Source organism: Carcharodon carcharias, chromosome 19 (assembly GCF_017639515.1).
Source record: "Carcharodon carcharias isolate sCarCar2 chromosome 19, sCarCar2.pri, whole genome shotgun sequence".
Taxonomy (NCBI): domain Eukaryota; kingdom Metazoa; phylum Chordata; class Chondrichthyes; order Lamniformes; family Lamnidae; genus Carcharodon; species Carcharodon carcharias.
The window spans coordinates 4,219,463-4,240,278 of NC_054485.1; the positions used below are offsets into that span (position 1 = coordinate 4,219,463).

The 20,816-nt window shown below is 42.6% G+C and overlaps 1 protein-coding gene across 1 annotated transcript in view; it reads right to left on the reverse strand.

Annotated features, from left to right (window-relative positions):
* LOC121291665 (digestive cysteine proteinase 2-like) overlaps positions 1 to 20,816 on the reverse strand; it is a 41,764-nt gene that overhangs the window by 17,808 nt on the left and 3,140 nt on the right. The window contains exons 2-7 of the mRNA XM_041213158.1: positions 18,749 to 18,805; positions 13,328 to 13,420; positions 12,167 to 12,339; positions 11,223 to 11,463; positions 9,326 to 9,521; positions 419 to 612 (exon numbers count right to left, since the gene is read on the reverse strand). Coding sequence (XP_041069092.1) covers positions 419 to 612; positions 9,326 to 9,521; positions 11,223 to 11,463; positions 12,167 to 12,339; positions 13,328 to 13,420; positions 18,749 to 18,805 — 954 coding nt within the window. The remainder of the gene's footprint in view (positions 1 to 418; positions 613 to 9,325; positions 9,522 to 11,222; positions 11,464 to 12,166; positions 12,340 to 13,327; positions 13,421 to 18,748; positions 18,806 to 20,816) is intronic.

The window sequence follows — 20,816 nt, forward strand, 5'->3', positions numbered from 1 at the left end:
GATCATAGTGATTTTGAAGGATTTCAGTGTGGAGTGTGGTAGTTAATTTGTTATGGTATTTTTTATATTGTCTTGGATGAAATGTATATAGTTTGTAATGTTATAAAATAAATAAATGTTAGAGAATTAATATTAATTTTTTAGTGTTGTTCATTTTTGCTTTATTCCATGGTAGCGGACTTTATGGGCTGAAATCAAGCATGCATGTAAATCCCTCAGAAACATCATCCGCATAAAAGTTCACCCTATGACTTTGGCCTAAAAGCTTTAGCTCAAAAATTCAACACAAGTACATATGGTACTCAAAATTCAAAAGAATCTCTAAACAAAATTTAACAACCAGCAATTATTGGCAATAATTCCAATGCTTACAAGCAAGGAATACGCATAAACTGTGCAAAGGGAAAAATTCCCATACCATATTGATTCCAGTCCACACTGGGAGGTGGCAAGCTTGACTTGTAAAGCTCTGTAGGGAAGGGTTGTCCATTGTTTGGTGTGGTACTCTTTAGTCTTCCATTCAGAACTGCCATCTCATCTACCGTTTGGTCAGCAAAGAGGTTAAGTTCCATCTTGTAGGTCAGGTTTTTCCGATTCATTGAATGGATGTATCTGAAAAATAAATCATAAACTTAACACAGAATAACATGTCACAAAGCTGTAAAAGGGCTGATTGAGCCCAGCTGGTAGTGAGTTTGTCTGATGTCATTTGATCTTAAAATATAACTACCATCTCCTCTCGGCCTGGGCAGTATGTGTTAAAACTCTACACTTCTCGGCAATCCTACTTTTTTGTATAACTCTGTGATTGAATAGTCAGGTAAAACAGATACAGCTTAGAGAAAGCAGGCAGCTCACGTTAGAATACATGCAAAATAGTAGATTTCACTGCTACCCTCCTAGCCAGTCTTTCCCATTCCTGGTAGAAATTTTTTAATTCATCCTTGGGATATAAGCATTGCTGGAAAAGCCAGCATTTATTCCCCATCCCTTATTACCCTTGAGAATTAAGTCTTCCCCACTGATCTCCAAATAACCTGTGATGTTTTGAATCTTGCTTTCTCATTCATACTTTGAATCTCTTCCATTGGTAACGGCCCCAAGCAAAATGGGAAGCAGTCTGTCTTTGGTGGCTGAGAATAAATTTAAACCTTTAGGTCAAGATATTTTGATTTATTTGCTAGAGGTTTTAAAATTTGTCCAATCCAGGTCCAGCTGCAGCAAATTGTCTTCAAGAAGATAGCATCAAAAGCATCAAAATTTGTGAATGGTGCTTCGTCCTAACCATCAGTCTGTAATCTTAACCTTGCTGCCCATGAGCAGATATCCTTCTTTTGAGAATGTAATTATACAAGCTTGATCTCTAATTTTGAGTCTGCAAGAAGTTACTGACAAAAGGTCAATGGATATGACATTAAGATAAACTATTTGTTACAAACAGGAGGGGGTTTAATTTAAAATGTCCTGATTTCTCCTCTCAATGTCCACAAACCGAAAGGTGTTTATGGTTTTTAATTTCGTTCTTTTCTAAGCAGTGACATATTTCCTAACCCCTCAGTTCGGAGTGGTCTAATCCTTTATTAATAACCCCACAGCAAATTCGAGATAGGGTAAAATCAGAGGATTTGTTTATTTTATACACACGCAAAAATGCGAGGAGGGGGTGGTGCTACATAACCCCCTGGTACATTCACACAGTTAAAGAGGAATAAAGGAAGGAATGGGACACGTTGTGAAGACCACAGACAAAATAAGAATTATTGTTCAACGTGAGTCCAGAATTCAAAATCAAAGTCCAACGGTGTAATCTTTCAGAGTCTGCAGGCTGAAGAGATGACTTCCACAATGAGATGGGCCCAGGGGGATGTGGGCAGTGGTAACGAAATTCAGACATTCCAGTAGAAAACAGGGTATCTGGGGGCCAGGCAATTTAAACCAAACCCTGGTTCTACTGCAGCTTGGCTGATGCAAAATGGCAGACAGAGGCAGGCTGCTAGCCTGGAGTCCTGTTTCTCTTCAGAGGTTAAACGGCGACTGAAAACAAGCCCAAAAGCAGTCTGATTAAAATAATTTAAATATCTCAAGGTTTGGTCATGTGACAGGGTGGTTCCCGGTCGAACCATTCAGTTAATGATATACTTCAAGAAGCCACGTTAAAACCCACAGCATTTTGAGCAGTTAACTGTGGAGCCATTAGCACAATGTTGGAGTTGAAGAGTCACAAATACCTCTGCCTTTGTCCAGAGCCTGCCTGGCTCAGACGTCTTGTCCACTAGCCCTTTGTGTTGGCTTGGCTGGAATGTTCATACAATCAATACAAGTCACATTCCAGGAGGTTGGTGAGTTTGCCTTTGTCTATTGGAGCTGCTCAGAATTTTACAGAATTACCAGCGTGTGACTAGCTGTGGCCATTTTATCAGCCCAGCCATTGTCCATTTAAAAAAAAGAATTTAAACAAGCGAATATGGAAGAGAAACATATTTTTTTAAAGATTCATTTCTTCAGGCCTTCTTGGCAATGACACGCCTCCACCATTGGAGAAATAAAAAACAATTCTGTTTCATTTTTTTTTCAAACATGTTGATGGAGAAGAGGAAAGAAAAGGATGTATAGACGCATTTTCTCATTCACTGCTTAGCAAAAAAAAAACAAACACACAGCCAGCAGGGGGGAAATGTCCATTCCCTGCTGCATTCTCAGCGTTTACATACAGGACAAGGTGTTAGCCAATGTGAGTAATTTCTCTTGTTGGTCAAAAGGCTGCAAGATCCAACTCCATGGTATCGGGGGAACTCCAGCTGTAACAGGGTCCAGCATGTGCTGGGTTTCCTGCCTGACCTTGGCTAGCTGGTTGGAGCTCAGTTGGTCGGGCTTTTGACTTATTGGTTGGGGGATCTCCCACATCAATGTCACGGACCGCTAGCAGGGTACTCTCCAATGGATCCCTGTAAATTTCTCAAGCAGAGGGGCCACATCTTCCCACTGCCCTCGGGTCAGGGTTGCTGACTGGGCATTTGAGATTTCGGGGTCTGCCAGCATGGGAGCTGGGGAAGCCTCCTGTCCCTCCTTCTCACTTTGACCCCTCCTGGTTACCTTCTGATGTGTCCACCTTCTGACAGACACTCACCGGCTGACTGGGCTCTGGGTTCAATTTGGTTCTAATGACACTTGAGCTCTTTTGTGGTAGTCCCAAGGGCAGTGGATTTTCAGGGTTACTGTCTTTCCCCGACCTGTTCCATCGGGAAGGGGTTGGTTCCCAACCTGCCCCATTTTGTTTGGGGCACTATTGCCCTCAGGTGGCCACCCAGCTCCAACTGCACTGCTCTGCAGCTCATCAACTAGGTGAAGCATCTCCCTCACCATCTGCATGTCCCTCCCCTGTTTTCCCTCTAAGTTAAAGACTATGTGGGCTAGCCAGACCTCCTGGTCACCCAGCAAGGGTGCAGGCTTCTTTCTTTTTAAATCGTTCTGCCTGGTTTGGGATATATTCTGTCCTGTATCTTTGGTGTTTTCCTTGCTCACGGTGGGTGGGCTAGCTTCAGCTGCTGTGCCCTGCAACTCTTCAACTGGGGGAGGCAGCTTCCTCACGGGCTCTGGGGGTATCTGGGAACCTAGCAGGTCTGCCTCTAAATTCGAAAAGCTGGGTTTGGATAGCCAGCAGGGGTGCAACTCCTTTTGTTTAAAAATCTGGGCAACGTGGTTTCCTCACCAACGGGGTATCTATTCGGGGCCTTTCCTGACACCCCTCTTCTAAAATTGAAAAGAAGGTTTCAGGCAGCCAGACCTCCTGCTCCTACAGCAGGGGTGTGGGCTCCTTTCTTTTTAAATTTGCTGGCCGGGTCTGGGGACTTGATGCCCCTATTTAATCCCGGGCAGATGGATTCCACCAGCCCCTCTTTGGCTGCATCTCCTCCAACCTTTGCAACTCCCATACCAGCCTTTTTGCTACCCACCAGCTCCTCAACTGAGTACTGCCCACCGGTTTTGGATGCCTGGATGTTAACTGCAACATTTGCTTTGATTTTTGGGTGGTGGCAAGCATGGACTAGCTCACAGGTTAACGACTTCCCTAATGTAGTTACTGCAGGGCTGGGCTGCTCCCTATTTGGTCCCACGTCCGCTTGGGACACCCTGGCTGACATAGGGCTGGCTAGCTTCTACTGCTCTGCCATGTGACTCTTTGACTGTGTGAGGCAGCTCCCTCACCTCGGTTTTGCTGCCTGGGAATGGTCCTGTTCCCTGTTTAATTTAACAGAGAAGGAGGTATCGGCCAATTCGGTCTCCGGCTCACTCCCTTCATCTCTTTTGAAATTCATTTTCCTGACCCCTTTGAACTTTATTGGCCTAATCGCAGCCTTTTTAAATCCCCAAGCCGCCTTACCCCTGATGGGTTCTTTCACCGCTTGCTGGGTCTCTGAACCTTTTTCAGCCTCTACCACATTGCAGAGCTTTGCTGAAATCTTTCAGTTTGCCCCAGCTCTCTGGATTGTCCTGGCTTATCAGGGCACAGTGCTTAGGACCTGATTAAGTCACCTCCCCGCAATATAGCTAATTCCCTCTGTCTCCTTTCCATCTCCTTTTGGAATTCTCTCTCTGCTTTTGGGCTTTTAATTTCATCTCCAGCATCTTTTGCTGGGGAGCCTGTTCTCTCTCTTGTTCTCTTTTCTGGAACTCTCGTTCCCTTTCTCCCTCCTGTAGTTCTACTGCCCTCCTCTCCGGCTCCAACAGCCATTTTGTGGCTAGGGTAATTATCTTGAATACAGATCCCCGATCAATTTCTAGTTCTGGATTCTTCTAGGTGTTTTGGATAGTGACTGACGTTTAAGTTCTCCAAAAGTATCTGGAGTGCCTCTGGCTTTTTGGCCTCAGGAAGAACTTTCTACCTGTATCTTCCAGGCTGCAAGTCTTAACTGACCCCGACTTAGGGAGGCTGAAGTTTCATTAGTTTGTATTCCCTTTTCCACACCTATCTTTGTAGTTTGTTTCAGCCACTGAGTTTTCCTCTTAGCTTCCAGTTGGCTCATTTATATCAGGTTTGGCTTGTCTCTTAACTCGGACTCTGGTTAAATTCAAATTTGGTTTTCTCGGACTTGAGCTCCCAATTTCTGTTACGGACAGGAGGAGGTTTAAACAGCCCGGATTTCTCCTCTCACAGAAAAGGTGTTTGTGGTTTTTGACTTCCCCTTTCGTAAGGCGTATTTCCCAACCCCTCAGTTTCAGACTGATCTAACCCTTTATTAACAACCCCACGGCAAACTCAAGCTAGGGTAAAACCAGAGGGCTAGCTTATTTTACACACACTCAAAAACACGGGAATCGGGCGTCGCTATGCTATCCCTGGTGCATTCGCACAATAAGAGAGGGTTAAGGGGAAAAAAGAGGTACAAGGGTAAAGATCACAGACAAAATATGAATTATTGTTTCACGTGAGTCCAGAATCCAGAATCAAAATCCAGTTTTTTCCAGAGTCTGCAGGCTAAAGAGATGACTTCCATGATGAGATGGGCACATAGGAATGAATTTAGTCTTGTGGGCAGTGGTATAGACATTCCAGTAGAAAACAGGGTTATATGGGGACCAGGAAATTTAAGCCAAACCCTGGTTCGACTGCTGCTTGGCTGATGGAAGATGGCAGACAGAGGCAGGCTGCTAGCCTGGAGTCCTGTTTCTCTTTAACCTGAGGTTAAACGGCGAAGAAAACAGAGTTCAAAAGCTGTATGATTGAAGTAATTCAAACAGCATAGGTGTTGGTCATGTGACAGGGTGGTTTCAGGTTGAGCCATTCAGCTAATGATGTAGTTTAAGGTGCCATGTTAAAACCCCAAACCCATTGTATTTTGAGCAGACAACTGCAGAACTATTAGAATAACTTTGGAGTTGAGGAGTCACAAATAGCTTTGCTTTTGTCCAGAGCTGGTAGGTGCAGACGTCTCATCTACTAGCTGTGTTGGTTTGGCTGGAATGTTCATTCAATACATGTCACATTCCAGGAGGTCGGTGAGTTTGCCTTTGGCCATTGGAACTGCTCAGAGTTTTACAGAACTACCAGCGTGTGACTAACTGTGGCCATTTTATCAGCCCAGCCATTGTCCATTTAAAAAAGAAGTATTTAAACAAGGAATATGAAGGAGAAACAATTTCTTTTGGGTTTTTTTTTCATGTTTTCTTGGCAGGACATAGTTTTAAGCCACATTTGAATTTTTTTTACCCAATCTTTGGGATTGCAATTCTCTCAAGAGTTTACAGTTTCAACTTGTTATAGTATTACATTCCCCTGACAATTTCACTGCACCAATATTTGATTTCTTGCAGTGGCACAGATATCATCAATTCTTTTGCTGGTAAAATTTCAGGCAATTCCATTTCTAAATGACAATATCCACTAAGAGCAGCCAGATGCATAGAAGGCAATAAAATAAAAAGCAAAATACTGCAGATGCCCAAGATCTGAAATGGAAACAACATGTGCTGGAAATGCTCAGCAGGTCTGGCAGCATCTGTGGAGAGAGAAGCAGAGTCAATGTTTTGAGTCCAATATGACTCTACTTTGGAACTCAGGAACCTGGGAAGGCAGTTGTCATCAGCTGTCCCTTGATTTGAGGATGTCCCTTGACTCAGGATTGGGAATTCCTGCCATGGGTCTTGTGACTGAACAAGCTGATTCTTATATGACAAATCTTTGGGCACATAGGGCAGGATGTCCCATGAGGTAGTGGGATCCGGAATGCAGCATTTGCTTCCTTTTCTTTGCTGCTGCTGCTCTGCCTCAAAGCACGTGACTCAAAGCGTAATACAGCTTGATGGACATGTTGTCACCAATCTGAACGATTGGTATCAAGCTCCTTCCAGTCACTGATGTCAATGCTGCCGCACTTCAATGAGAGCTTCAGAGTGTCTTTGAAGCATTCACAGAATCACAAAATGGTTGTCTTCTGTGCTGTAACCATTTGGCCCATCGTGTCTGTGCTGGCTCTCTGAAGGAGCAATTCACCTAGTGCCACTCCCCAGCTTTCTCCCCACAGCCCTGCATATTCGTCCTTTGCAGACAATAATCCAACTTCCTCAGAATGCCTCACTTGAACCTGCCTTCACCACACTCTCAGGTAATGCACTCCAGCTCCTCACAGTTTTCCTCATGCCACCATTGCTTCTTTTGCCAATTATGTTAATTCTCTATCCTTCCACCAATGGGAACAGTTTCACCCTATCTACTCTGTCCAGGCCTCTCATGATTTTGAACATCTTTAACAAATATCCTCTCAACCTTTCCCTCTCCAAGGAAAATAGTCCCAACTTCTCCAGTCTATCTTCATAACTGAAATTCCTCATCTTTGGAACCATTCTCATGAATATTTGCTGCATCTCTCATGGCTTCACACCCTTCCTAAAGTGTGGCACCCAGAACTGGATGCAATACTTCAGCTGAGGCCGAACCAGTGTTCCATACAAGTTCAGCATAACTTCCTTGCTTTTGTACTCTATGTCCCTATTAATAAAGTGTAGTATACTGTATGCTTTATTAACTTCTCAACTTGTTTTACCACCTTCAATGATTTATGCACATATACACGCAGGTCCCTGTGCCCCTGCACCCTTTTAGAATTGTACCCCTTATTTTATATTTTCTCTGTTCTTCCTACCAAAATGAATCACCTCACACTTCTCTGCATTAAATTTCATTTCCCACCTGTCCCCTCATTCCACCAACTTGTCCATGTCATTTTGAAGTTCTACAGGATCCTCCTCACAGTTCACAATACTTCCAAGTCTTATGTTATCCACAAATTTAGAAATTATATCCTTGTTTAGGTCATTAATAGATATCAAGAAAAGCAAGGGTCCTAACATTGGGAAACTTCACTATAGATCTTCTTCCAGTCCAGAAAAGACCCATTAACCACAACTCAGTTTCCTGTCACTCAGCCAATTTTGTATCCATGTTGCTGCTGTCCCTTTTATTTTGTGAGTTTTCTTCATCCGTCGGTGGAGTTTTGGCTCTTTGAGAGTTGAGAAATCAGGACCTGGTGGGGGAAATGGTTTGCCACCATCTGGACATAGTGTACAGTCCATCAAAGTTTATTTTGCAGCAGTTTTGCCTGAGTGCTTGTGGAGATGGCTTCAAGAAGGGCACTAACTGTTCAATAGTCCTTCCATTGAACCTGGAGAAGGCAGCAGATGCACTCTCTTACATGTTTTTGTGTCGCTGATACACAGTCCAGGTCTCACTGCAGCACAGGAGCACGGTGATGACAACTGCTCTGTACGCTCGGGCCTTTGTTGACTTGCGGAGGTCTTTATTGTTAAACATTTCAGAAGGCTGTCAAAGATCAACACACTGAATCACAGAATCACAGTGCAGAAGAAGCCCTTCAGCCCATCGAGTCTGCACCGACACGTGAGAAACACCTGACCTACCTACCTAATCCCATTTACCAGCACTTGGCCCACAGCCTTGAATGTTATGACGTGCCAAGTGCTCATCCAGGTACTTTTTAAAGGATGTGAGGCAACCCGCCTCCAACCCCTCCCAGGCAGCGCATTCCAGACCGTCATCACCCTCTGGGTAAGAAAGCTTTTCCTCACATCCCCCCTAAACCTCCTGCCCCTCACCTTGAACCTATGTCCCCTCATGACTGACCCTTCAACTAAGGGGAACAGCTGCTCCCTATCCACCCTGTCCATGCCTCTCATAATCTTGTACACCTTGATCAGGTCACTCCTCAGTCTTCTCTGCTCCAAGGAAAACAACTGAAGTCTATCCAACCTCTCTTCATAACTTAAAATGTTTCATCCCAGGCAACATCCTGGTGAATCTCCTCTGCATCCCCTCCAGTGCAATCACATCCTTCCTATAATGTGGCGACCAGAGCACACAGTACTCCAGCTGTGGCCTCACCAAGGTTCTATACAACTCCAACCTGACCTCCCTACTTTTGTAATCTATGTCTCGATTTGGAGTCACATACAGGCTAGACTGGGTAAGGATAGCAGATTTCCCTTTCTGAAGAACATTAGTGAACCAGATGTTTCTTTTCAACAATCCAATAGTTTCATGGTCATCATTAGTGATGGCAGATTTATAATTCCAGTTTAATTTAATTTAATTAATTGAATTTAAATTCCCATTGTCATGGTGGGATTTAAACTCATGTTTCCAAATTATTGGACCAGGCTTTTGGGAGTCCATGGAGGATAACCTCATTGTTACTGCATCCACAATGATCTGACAAGTTGGACCATTACATCCAACCCCCTCTTGCAGAATAAACATTTGTAAAATAATGCTTTATTTTGACAGCAATCATAAAATGATAATCAACTTTACCTCATGTTGTGAGTAAAAGTGACTTTTCTCATCTCATGTTCCTTATCACCTTCCTCATAGACCCTTTCAAATTTCTTCTTGTAATACTGGAACAAATTATGAGTCCTGTCGTCCTGATTGTCAATTAAATCCTGAATGGGATTAGCCAGAATTCTATGTTCTACTGGAGGACCAGGGAAACTTTCACAAGACAAACCTGTAATAATTTTTAAAAATTATACCAGTGTTCAATAATTATGCGCTGGCCAGGATGTAATGTTGGCAATGGGGACCTCACCCTCTGATTGGAAACTAGTGGGAGCCCCATACCACTTCCATGGGGGAGGCCCAGTGGCATTAAGTAAGTGGCCAGCTCCAGGCCATCCCTGGGATTTAGGACCAAAGGGACAGAAATCCTTCCCCTGCCCCTCCCCCAGGGAGCTGGTGGCTAAATCAGAAGAAGCTGGCAGCTCCCCTTTACAGGCGGAGCCACTGGGAGTTGTGGCTGTTGCCGGTAATGCATCTTGGGAGAGGCCTAGAATTGCTAAGGGACCACAGGCCACAGGTCACAGGTGAGTGAGGGTGGGGTGGGGGTTGCAGTGAAGGAGTCACCAGCAAGGGTGCATGGGAAGGTGTTTGGAAGACAGGGCAGGCAATGGCTCTCAACAGCACCCCTCCCCTTCCTGATGGAGTCCCTCAATCCCACAAAGCACCTGGGAATGAGGCCCCCCCCCAACAAACATGTTCTCCGCCCCCCCCACCCTTCCCCACCGGCAAGATTTGCTGGGCTCCCACCTGGATGGTGAGGCCCCTGCCCACCGCTGGTTGAATACCAGCAGCAGCAGGATGAAGTCCATTAGTGGCCCTGACAGGCTGCAATCAGCTTCTATATAGGAAGGCTGCCTGCAAGCCTTCCTGCTCCAGACTTGATCAGAGGGAGGCTGGAGGGCGGCAAGATCTCCATCCTACACTCTCCCGACCAATCACAATCCCCAACCCCACCACCCCAGCCTTTGAACGCACCAGGGGAGGGGGTGATGGCATTAACTTCCACATGTCTTTAATATTAATATACAAATGACTTCACTTGTAAAACATGTACATACTGAAAAGTCTTTTACAAGATATCCTGCAGGCTATTGTTTACGTGGTTCCAGGTCCTTCTCTTTAAGATATTGAATATGCAATGGTAACATTGTGATGACTTGAATTCTGTGTGTTCGAGTTAATCAGGGGGTAGTTAGGGTAGGGGAGTAAGAAGGCACCTAGGCTGTAGAAGTCACTACTTATATTTCAATATATGAGACATAACAATTTAAGGAAGAGCCACACAAAAATTATTCTATTTAGTTCAAAATTATTCTACTAAAATTGAATAATTAAATGTTTCCGACTTGAAACTGAAATATGGTCATTTATAAATCTCACTTCAGCCTCTGGTTCCTTCCTCCAGTACATATCACTCCAAGATCACTTATTCCTGAGACTCAATGGTCACTAAGAATTTCAAGGCAGTAACCTGCAGTGACAGTACGCTGATCCGCACGCTCTCAAATGCAAAAGAAACACTTGTCTTCCACTCAACACCCATCAGGAATGAGACTGGGAACACAAAATAGGCCTATCATCGCCAGAACCTGAGCACATCGCCACTTTATGTTAGTCATGCTAGCAAAGTGCCCTTGTAAATTAAAATGATCAAGGTTTTGAGTGAGTTGTTAAACATAAACAGGAAACCACCAGGAAGATCTACAGACTTCTTGAGCAGTTTAATCAAATTTTTCTTAAGCAGATCAACAGTGCAAATCCATTAATTCTTCACAGGCTCATTCCTTCAAAACTAAATAAAAGGTAAATTATAACCACATATATGGTGGTGCTCCACAAGGCTGCAGCAAGAGAATGCTAGGTGTTTTACCTTCAGGAATTTTGAAGACATTTGGGTCCACATAATGCTTCAACTCTTTGTAATCTATTTCATATTTGTCATAATGTCCTCCAAACAAGGTGTTGTATCCCTTCATTTCATAATGGACAGGAATGGGGCCGCTAGTAGAATTGGCAATCCACATGGTGTAAGTGTTCTTTTTTTTACCCACAGAAGTGAAATTTTGCCACACATCGCAATGCATTCCTTTGGAGTCATCTTCCTTTATGAACTAAGAGATCAGTAAGTATATATAAGGTCACAGTTATCAACAAGATTCTGAACTAGTTTAATTTATCTTTAACACGAGTGGCTAATGAACAGATAGTAATCCCTTCCTCTCATAAAAATACATCCCTTGCTTCAGGTATCACACAGAAGCATTTCAAATAAAATCCAAAAAAGTTATGTAACCTTATTCTGGTGCAAGAAAGCTATACTGAACATTTCAGCTACGATGAAATAAACGCACTGTTAAAATTTGCAGCAACAGCTTCTCAGTTTGACATACTGTCATTCTGCTCTATGTAATTAACATTTCAATTAGGGTTGTCAACCCTCCAGGATTGGCCTGGAATCTCCAGGAATTGAAGATCAATCCCCAGGACCTCCTGTGTGCAACAGTGGAGAAAAGTCATTGGGAAATTTGAAAAGTTATTTTTTGTAATTTTCTTTGAAAATTTCTCTTTACAGATATAAAAATATTGAAAATGGGGGGAAAAGGGCTGTTTGACTGATTGGGTAATGAGTCTTTTCGCTTTCCAATTGGCATAGGGAGGCAGTACATCACAATGATGGATCTGTTGACCAAATAATGGCTGGAGTGTGGGGACAAGTCGTGTGGTGAAACCTCCAGGGATATATTTAATCACAATTGACAACGCTTCTTTCAATCCTTTTCTCAACTTTTTCCATTCTATAATGTACCTCCTTACCTGAAAACCTTGCAAATTTGGAATAACAGGCTGCGCAAGGACAGGTTCATGAATGGTTCCACTTAATTGGAAGCATTTGATAACATTTGTTTCAGTTTCTGTAGTTGCTGGAGAAATCTTATAACTAATTCCGGCTGGCTTTCTGAATCCATGCTGCAGAGTTATAACCTGACCTGTAAAATTGGTAGAAGATTTTATTAAACTATTAAAAGATCATAACTACTAAAGGTTTCTGGCCTAAAATAAAGATGATACTAAATGGCACCTATTTTCTATGAGCAGATCACTCTCGGGTTCATGATCAGCATATCCCTAAAGACATTCCATCTTCAGTGTAGGATCCTGAGTCATCAGCACCAATATAAAGGAAGGAAGTTGCAATTTTTTTTAATGAATTATCAAGTTATCAAATTAAAGATGTACTTTTTTTCCTCCAAATTGTCACCCTCATTGACCAGAACATCGTAGGTTTGAGACAAGAAAAAGCTATGGTTGTTAACACTATTGTCCTCTCGTGATGACAGGCTGAATAAATTGGGTCTATAATCTCGGGAGTTTAGAAGAATGAGAGGGGAACTCATTGAAACATACAAGATTATGAAGATAGACAGGGTAGACACTGGGATATTGTTTCCCCTGGTTGGGGAATTTAGAACACAGGGGCACAATCTCAGGTCAAAAAGCGGATCATTTAGGACCAAAACGAGCAGAAACTTCTTCATTGAAAGGGTGTGAATCTTTGGAATTCTCTGTCCCACAGGGTTGCAGATGCTCCATCATTAAATATATTTAAGGCAAAGATAGATTTTTGGTCTCTCAGGGAATTAAGTATTAAGAGGAGGCAGGCAAGTGGAGCTGAGGCAGAAGAACGGCTATGTTCATACTGAATGGCGGAGCAGGCTTAAGGGGCCATATGGTCTACTCTTGCTCCTATTTCTTACATTCTTATGTTACCCCCATTGTTCCTTAACCCAGTGGATAAGAAGGTGACCTAAACCAAAAACTCTCCCAACATTGCTGTTCATCAACCTCACCCAGAGTATAAATTTAGTCCGAATGGAATTGTTAGGGTAAATCCAGAAATGAAATAAATGTATTCAAGTAGTCAAGACATTTCTGAGACTGGAGGATAAGAGTAATTTACAAAGACCAAAACTATACCATCATAGTATTCAATGCGACTGACTTTTCCAGTCAAGTTGTACCAAGCTTCAAATGGTTCTTCAATGTCAGCATAGGGCAATGAAATAATTCCTGTAGACAAGATGGTTAAAAAAGTAACTTTGACTCACAAGAGAAAAGTACAGCATTTTCTTCATTAGCATAACAAGCACCATCCAACAATTTTCAATGGTTCATTATTTATACTAGTCAACAGTTAGAAGATTAAATTCAATTTCAAGTCTTTTACAGCAACTGGAGACCAAGGATTTTCAAGGCTCTACCTTTTGTTTATATCTGGGAGTATTTTCATTGGATCTTCTTAACACCCATCTTAGTGGCCTTTGCCTTCAGCTGCCTAGGCACAAAACTCTGGAATTCCCTCCTTAAAACTAGCTACATCTCTAACCTCCTGGCACTCCTTAAATCCTTACTATTTAGCCAAGCTTTTGGTCTTTTGTGCTACCATCTCCTTATCAGGCTCAACATGCAATCTTGTTCAATAACAAGAAGCACTTGGGGATGTTTTCTACTTGCTAGATAAATTCAACTTGTTATTGACTACACATTATATAAACTGGATTTAAAAATTAAAACAAATTTTAGTATATACGTTTTTGTTATATATGCAAATTCCTTTGGAGAATGCATTGCTCAAAGTCCCAATACTCAAAAGGAAAAACTAGTCAATCATGTGGACAGCAATTTTCAGTCTTACTTATATGACTATTTCTCGGTGGCTGAACAAATCAATAACGTGGGTCAAACAAGGAAATACAACATCATCTCCTGACAAAAGGGACAGGGCACAAGACAAATATGCAACTTAATTCTCACTTCCCAAAATGCAATATCACATTTCTTTTTCAAAAGATCATCTGCTCATCATTAATCTGGTAAAAGTACTAAATCAGTTTTTAAAAAAAAGAAGTGGACCTGTTTGCATAGAATTTTCTAAGTGCGTTTGTCTCTTTGAAATAGTAGGAGTCTGATCCTATTGCAAGTTATTACAATTCTCTTAAAGACCAATAATTTTAAACAAGAGATTTCAATTCCTAGTGACCATCGTAAAGGAAACTCATGACAAGATATCAGTTTGCAAGACTTTGTTTGTAACAAACAGACTAAAATCAACAACAACTAAATGCTACGTAGTAGGCAACTAATGCACCAAACTACAGAATAAATAACCCCTCCCCCCCCCCACCTTTAACACAATCCCCACCCCACAGTAATACTTTATGGCCCACTCTCCACATAATTGCAGTTTTTACAGGAACCAGTCCAATATTATCCCCAGTTTCCAACAGCTTTGCTTTTCCCAGTCCTAACACTGAGTGACAATTAAAAGGCATTTTCTCAGTTTTCGGAGAGTTTTCAACTCGGCACAGCTTAGTCTGGTGATTCCTTCACCTGGCCATACCAAGAGGAACCTTCTTGTGTCTTTTGATTGCCATGGGATGCATCTTTTTGATCAGAGGCTGTCTTTCCTCCCGCATTCTGTCTGGTAGTTATAGGAAGGGAGCACTCACCTCACTGCTGACCACACTAGCTGCAGCCTTTGTCTCTGTGTACCTCTCTCTCTCTTTCTGTTCCAAAGTCCCTGAGACAGAAAGTCTGCCCATACGCTTCTCACTTTGTTTCAGTTGTGAACATTTTGCATCTTGCTCTCAGTCTCTTGACTGAGCACCCCCTATCTCCATGTTAATGAGGCCACCTGATCACATAACTCACTTCATTACTCCATTTTACCTTAAATTAAAGAGACAGTTTATTACATAATCTTATAAACCTTTCATTTGTAACACTATACTTATTCTGGATTTTTCTAGGGTACTGTGAAATGGAGCCAGTCGGTTCTGTACTGCTACTTCACTGCTCTAGGAATCTAAAGGTGAGCCAGGAGAAATTAAGCAGGATATTATGGAGGCGTCCTTCATTAAAGCTTTGGAATTGGAAGGATGTGAATTTGTGCATCATACAAAAATGCAGTGGACATGCAATTAATGGAAATATTCAAAACCGTTAAAAGAGAAGTTCAAAATAGTGTTTAAGTGTAGAATTTGAGGCAGACCGATTGTCCCTCCATTGGTGAAGTGGACAGCCAATCTTTAGGCAGATATATCATAACACAGCCAGACCTCAGCACTGGAGGACTGAAACCTTCAGACACAACCACAGACAAAATAAGTCATGGCGTAATTTAAACTTATAAATTACAATAAATTAAAGTTGCTTTTAAGATTTCTAAATGTATGGATAACTCATTGCTCACAATGGAAAAGTCTAATAATGAGTCTGCTCAATTACACTACAATTAATCCTGACTCTGTTGGTTACTTTATAGGTCCGTGCCTGACAGCAAGAGCTGGAAGCATCAAAACCTCCTTTGTCATGATAAAGTATTGCTGGCTCTGACCATCAGCAAGTATGAACAGTGCTCACTGACAGCACTTGTGTCAATTCTGCTATTTTGGATCCAGCTACACATTGCAGGTCCATACAGACCTTTCCCTCACATCAGGGAAAGTTGGAACCAGACCAGCAAGGTTCTAAATATGACTTACATTAGCTGCTCACACATCCCAATCTGCATAACTGCTTTAAAATCATGTCCCATATTTTATACCATTTGGCCTTACACAAATTCTATGTAGGAGGCCTTGTGGTAGCATCCCTGCCTCTGAACCAGAAGCTCCGGGTTTGAGTTCCAGCCCAGGACTTGAGGTCAAGGAAGGTGCATTTATAACATGGCCGAACAGGCTGAGTATCTACTTGTAAATCTTCCCAACATAGCCAATGGCAGGCAGTAGGAACAGGAGAGATTCCTCATCAGCCATGTGATGGAAAGAAATTGGAACCTCTACCATTGCTATCCATAGCTCCAGACTACAACATGCATGTAAAAGTGTGTGTTCCCACAGCAACTCAGAGTTCTTGGGGGACTGGATGGCTCAGTTGGCCTCGGCCAGTGTGGATCAGATTGATGCCAACAGCACGGGGTTTGATCCCTGTACCAGCTGGGGTGGATTTGGGACCTGCCACCTTACCCTACCCCAGTGGGTGTCACAATGCTCTGGGTTGAACCTGCCTTCAGGCAGAGAGCTGAAAAAGAAACCCCATGTCTTTCCAGATCAACTGATAACCCAAAACGTAGATCCTTTGTCTCTCAGTTCTGTTGACTCTCAGACCTCTTGAGGTTCGGATAACTCATAAAAGTAAATAAAGGTTCAGATTCCCATTATATGTAGTTACTCATGCAGGTTTTCACCATGTGCAGTCAGTGCAGACCAACCTGAGCCCATTTTTTAAAAATATTCATTCATGGGATGTGGGCATCGCTGGCTGGGCCAGCATTTATTGCCCAGCCCTAATTGCCCTTGAGAAGGTGGTGGTGAGCTGCCTTCCTGAACTGCTGCAGTCCATGTGGTGTAGGTACACCCACAGTGCTGTTAGGGAGGGAGTTCCAGGATTTTAACTCAGTGGCAGTGAAGGAACGGCAATATATTTCCAAGTCAGGATGGTGAGTGACTTAGATGGGGTAATCACCGCCTGGAAGTTCCCCTCCATCTGCTACGCTTGTCCTTCTAGATGGTAGTGGTCATGGGTTTGGAAGGTGCTGTCTAAGGAGCCTTGGTGAATTCCTGCAGTGCATCTTGTAGATGGCACACACTGCTGCTAGTGTGTTGGTGGTGGAGGGAGTGAATGTTTGTGGTTGTGGTGCCAATCAAGCTGGCTGCTTTGTCCTGGATGGTGTCAAGCTTCTTGAGTTAAAAGCAAAGAACTGTGGATGCTGGAAATCCAAAACAAAAACAGAAACAGAAATACCTGGAAAAACTCAGCAGGTCTGGCAGCATCGGCGGAGAAGAGCACAGTTGACGTTTCGAGTCCTCATGACCCTTCAACAGAACAGTTCTGCTGAAGGGTAATGAGGACTAGAAACATCAATTGTGCTCTTCTCCGCCGATGCTGCCAGACCTGCTGAGTTTTTCCAGGTATTTCTGTTTCTGTTTTTGTTTCAAACTTCTTGAGTGTTGTGGGATCTGCACTCACCCAGGCAAGTGGGGAGTATTCCATCACACTTGTGCCTTGTAGATGGTGGACAGGCTTTGAGAAGTCAGGAGATGGGGCGACATGAAGTGACACAAAAATTGGTTGTGTCGTAAATAGTGAGGAGGAAAGCTTTAGATTACAGGATGATATAGATGGGCTGGTAAGATGGGCAGAGTAGTGGCAAATGGAATTTAATCCTGAGAAGTGTGAGGTGATTCATTTTGGGAGAACTAACACGGCAAGGGAATACACAATGAATGGTAGGACCCTAGGAAGTACAGAGGATCAGAAGGACCTTGGTGTACATGTCCATAGATCCCCGAAGGCAGCGGCACAGGTAGATAAGATGGTAAAAAAGGCAAATGGGATACTTATCTTTATTAGCAGAGGCATAGAATATAAGAGCAGGGAGGTTATGTTGGAGTTGTATAAAACGCTGGTTAGGCCACTGCTAGAGTACTTTGTGCACCACACTACTCTGGTCACCACACTATAGGAAAGATGTGATTGCATCAGAGAGGGTGCAGAGGAAATTCACCAGGATGTTGCCTGGGCTGGAGCTATGACTCTATGTGAGTTATTCGTTGCACAATTCCTAGCCTCTGACCTGCTTTTGTAGCCACAGTATTTATATGGCTTGTCCAGTTCATTATTTTACAACAAAAGTGTCCACCAGCAATTGTTTTAAGGAAGACAAAAAAAAAGCAGATGGATTGATCAAAAGACTGCACTGTTACACAACAATCTGATTCCAATACAGCATCAATATTGCAACCTCCTATCCCATTAATCCTCAATATTTGTCTGGCTGCTCTGTTTATCTCTGTGCTCTATCAATTCCAGAAAGAGTTCACTGGAATTGATACTGCAGAGATAAACAGAAAAAAAACAATCCCACCTAATTTCTTCAAACAAAGGAATAAGATCAGTTCAATGGAAGTGTAAAGAAAGCACTGCTGTCACATGAATGGTCAGGTGTCACAATTTCAGAAATATCACAGTACCATCTCCGAGCATACCTAAAAGGTTTCATTTTGTGTCCATCTGATTCCTGGATCTGTGAGAAAAATCCAGAGTGGTTCATGATGCATTTTGTCATGTAAAGCAGGGCTCCCATTAAAAAGAGTGAATTATACTGTGCTGAGATGGGTAGATACAGAGAACAGCATCATGATTATACTGCCGTTTTTGGTGCAGACTGTGCATATTTTCCAACTTAGTTCTTTGCTTTTTTTATTACTTCTCACCCGCAAAAGCTTTTTGTAAAAGGCTGTGGATAGATGGACCAACTTTCTTATGTATCCAGTGTTTGCTCATTCATATTCTTGTTTCATAAAACTTATTTTATATAAAAAACATGTGCCATACCTGATATATGGTAAATTTTCGGAAAGATGGGAACATTTGAAGGCTTGACATTCACCACTACATAAAACAAATAGTTCAGTACACAACATTTACCATTGTGAGCACTATATTTGCTACTTCACTGAAACAACTGATTTTGAGATTCACTTGAATTTGTTTTAATCCAACCAAGTTTAATACTGAAATAAAATTATCCTTATTTATTTTGTCTTTTAATATTGTTTTATCGTAATGAAATAGGTTTAAAATACCAAGTATTACCCAAATGAGCTCACACACACAAAGAAACAGAACTGCTTAGGGAGTTTTTTTGACACCAGCACATGCTTTAAGAAACTCCAAACCAAGTTATTGAGAAATTGACAATGGCACATGCTGTTTGCCCAATATGGAATCCACACATCACATGCCAAAGCCTAGACAGCTCAGGTATAGGTTGGCAGAGCCAAGGTTTTGGAATGCTCAAATTTGCACAAGTTGCTGGTGGTGTACAACCAGCCAAATCTCTCTAACCTACCTGGCACACAGCACTAATAAGCTTGTCCATCTAACATCACCTATATGTTAAGGAAACAGCTCACACAATTATCTGGAATCATGTGGAAAGAATCTCAACTCTTTCAATACTCCAGGTTCTTAGCCTAACTAGAAAGGAGGCACTGCTGGATCTGATGCTGGGGAATGAGGTGAGCCAAATGGACCAAGTGTCTATGGGGGAACATTTGGGTAAGAGCGATCATCATATCATAAGGTTCAGATTAATCATGGAGAAGCGCAAAGAACAATCTAATATAGAATTTCTAAATTGGAAGAGGGCTAATTTCAGATCTAGCCAAGGTAAAATGGAATCAGAGAGTGGCAGGAAAAACTGTAGTGGAACAGTGGGCGACCTTTAAGGGGAAGATGCTTCAGGTACAGGCTGGGTCCATTTCAACAAAGGCAAAAGGTAAGGGAGCCAAAAACAGGGCTTCTTGGATGACAAGGGAGATAGAGATTATGATGAGACAAAAAAAGGAGGGTATGATGAATGTCAGGTGAATTCTTCGATGAGAATCAGGTTGAGAGCGAGGTGAAGAGGAAAATAAGACTGGCAAAGAGAGCTTGTGAGAACAGAATGGCAGTCAACATAAAAGGGAATTCAAAAATCTTCTATCAGCATGTAAATAGCAAACAGATAGTATGAGGTGGTGTGGGTCCTATTGGGAATGAAAAGGGTGATATGTGCTTAGAGATGCAGGGCAAGGTTAGAATACTTAAGTGAGTTCACTATATTGAAATAAAAACAAAAAACTGCGGATGCTGGAAATCCAAAACAAAAACAGAATTACCTGGAAAAATTCAGCAGGTCTGGCAGCATCGGCGGAGAAGAAAAGAGTTGACGTTTTGAGTCCCATTGACCCTTCAACAGAACTGAGTGAATATTAGGAGAGGGGTGAAATATAAGCTGGTTTAAGGTGGGGGAAGAGAAGTGGGGCGTGGGGGGTGGGGGGGGGGTGGTTGTAGGGACAAGCAAGCAGTGATAGGAGCAGATAATCAAAAGATGTCACAGACTAAGGAACAAAGAGGTGTTGAAGGTGGTGATATTATCTAAACGAATGTGCTAATTAAGAATGGATGGCAGGGCACTCAAGGTACAGCTTTAGTGGGGGTGGGGTGGAAAGACTAGCAGGGCATACAAGATTTAAAAATAACGGAAATAGGTGGGAAAAGAAAAATCTATATAAATTATTGGAATAAACAAAAGGAAAGGGGAAGGAACGGAAAGGGGGTGGGGATGGAGGAGGGAGTTCAAGATCTAAAGTTGTTGACTTCAATATTCAGTCCGGAAGGCTGTAAAGTGCCTAGTCGGAAGATGAGGTGCTGTTCCTCCAGTTTGCGTTGGGCTTCACTGGAACAATGCAGCAAGCCAAGGACAGACATGTGAGCAAGAGAGCAGGGTAGAGTGTTAAAATGGCAAGCGACAGGGAGGTTTGGGTCTTTCTTGCGGACAGACCACAGGTGTTCTGCAAAGCGGTCACCCAGTTTACGTTTGGTCTCTCCAATGTAGAGGAGACCACATTGGGAGCAA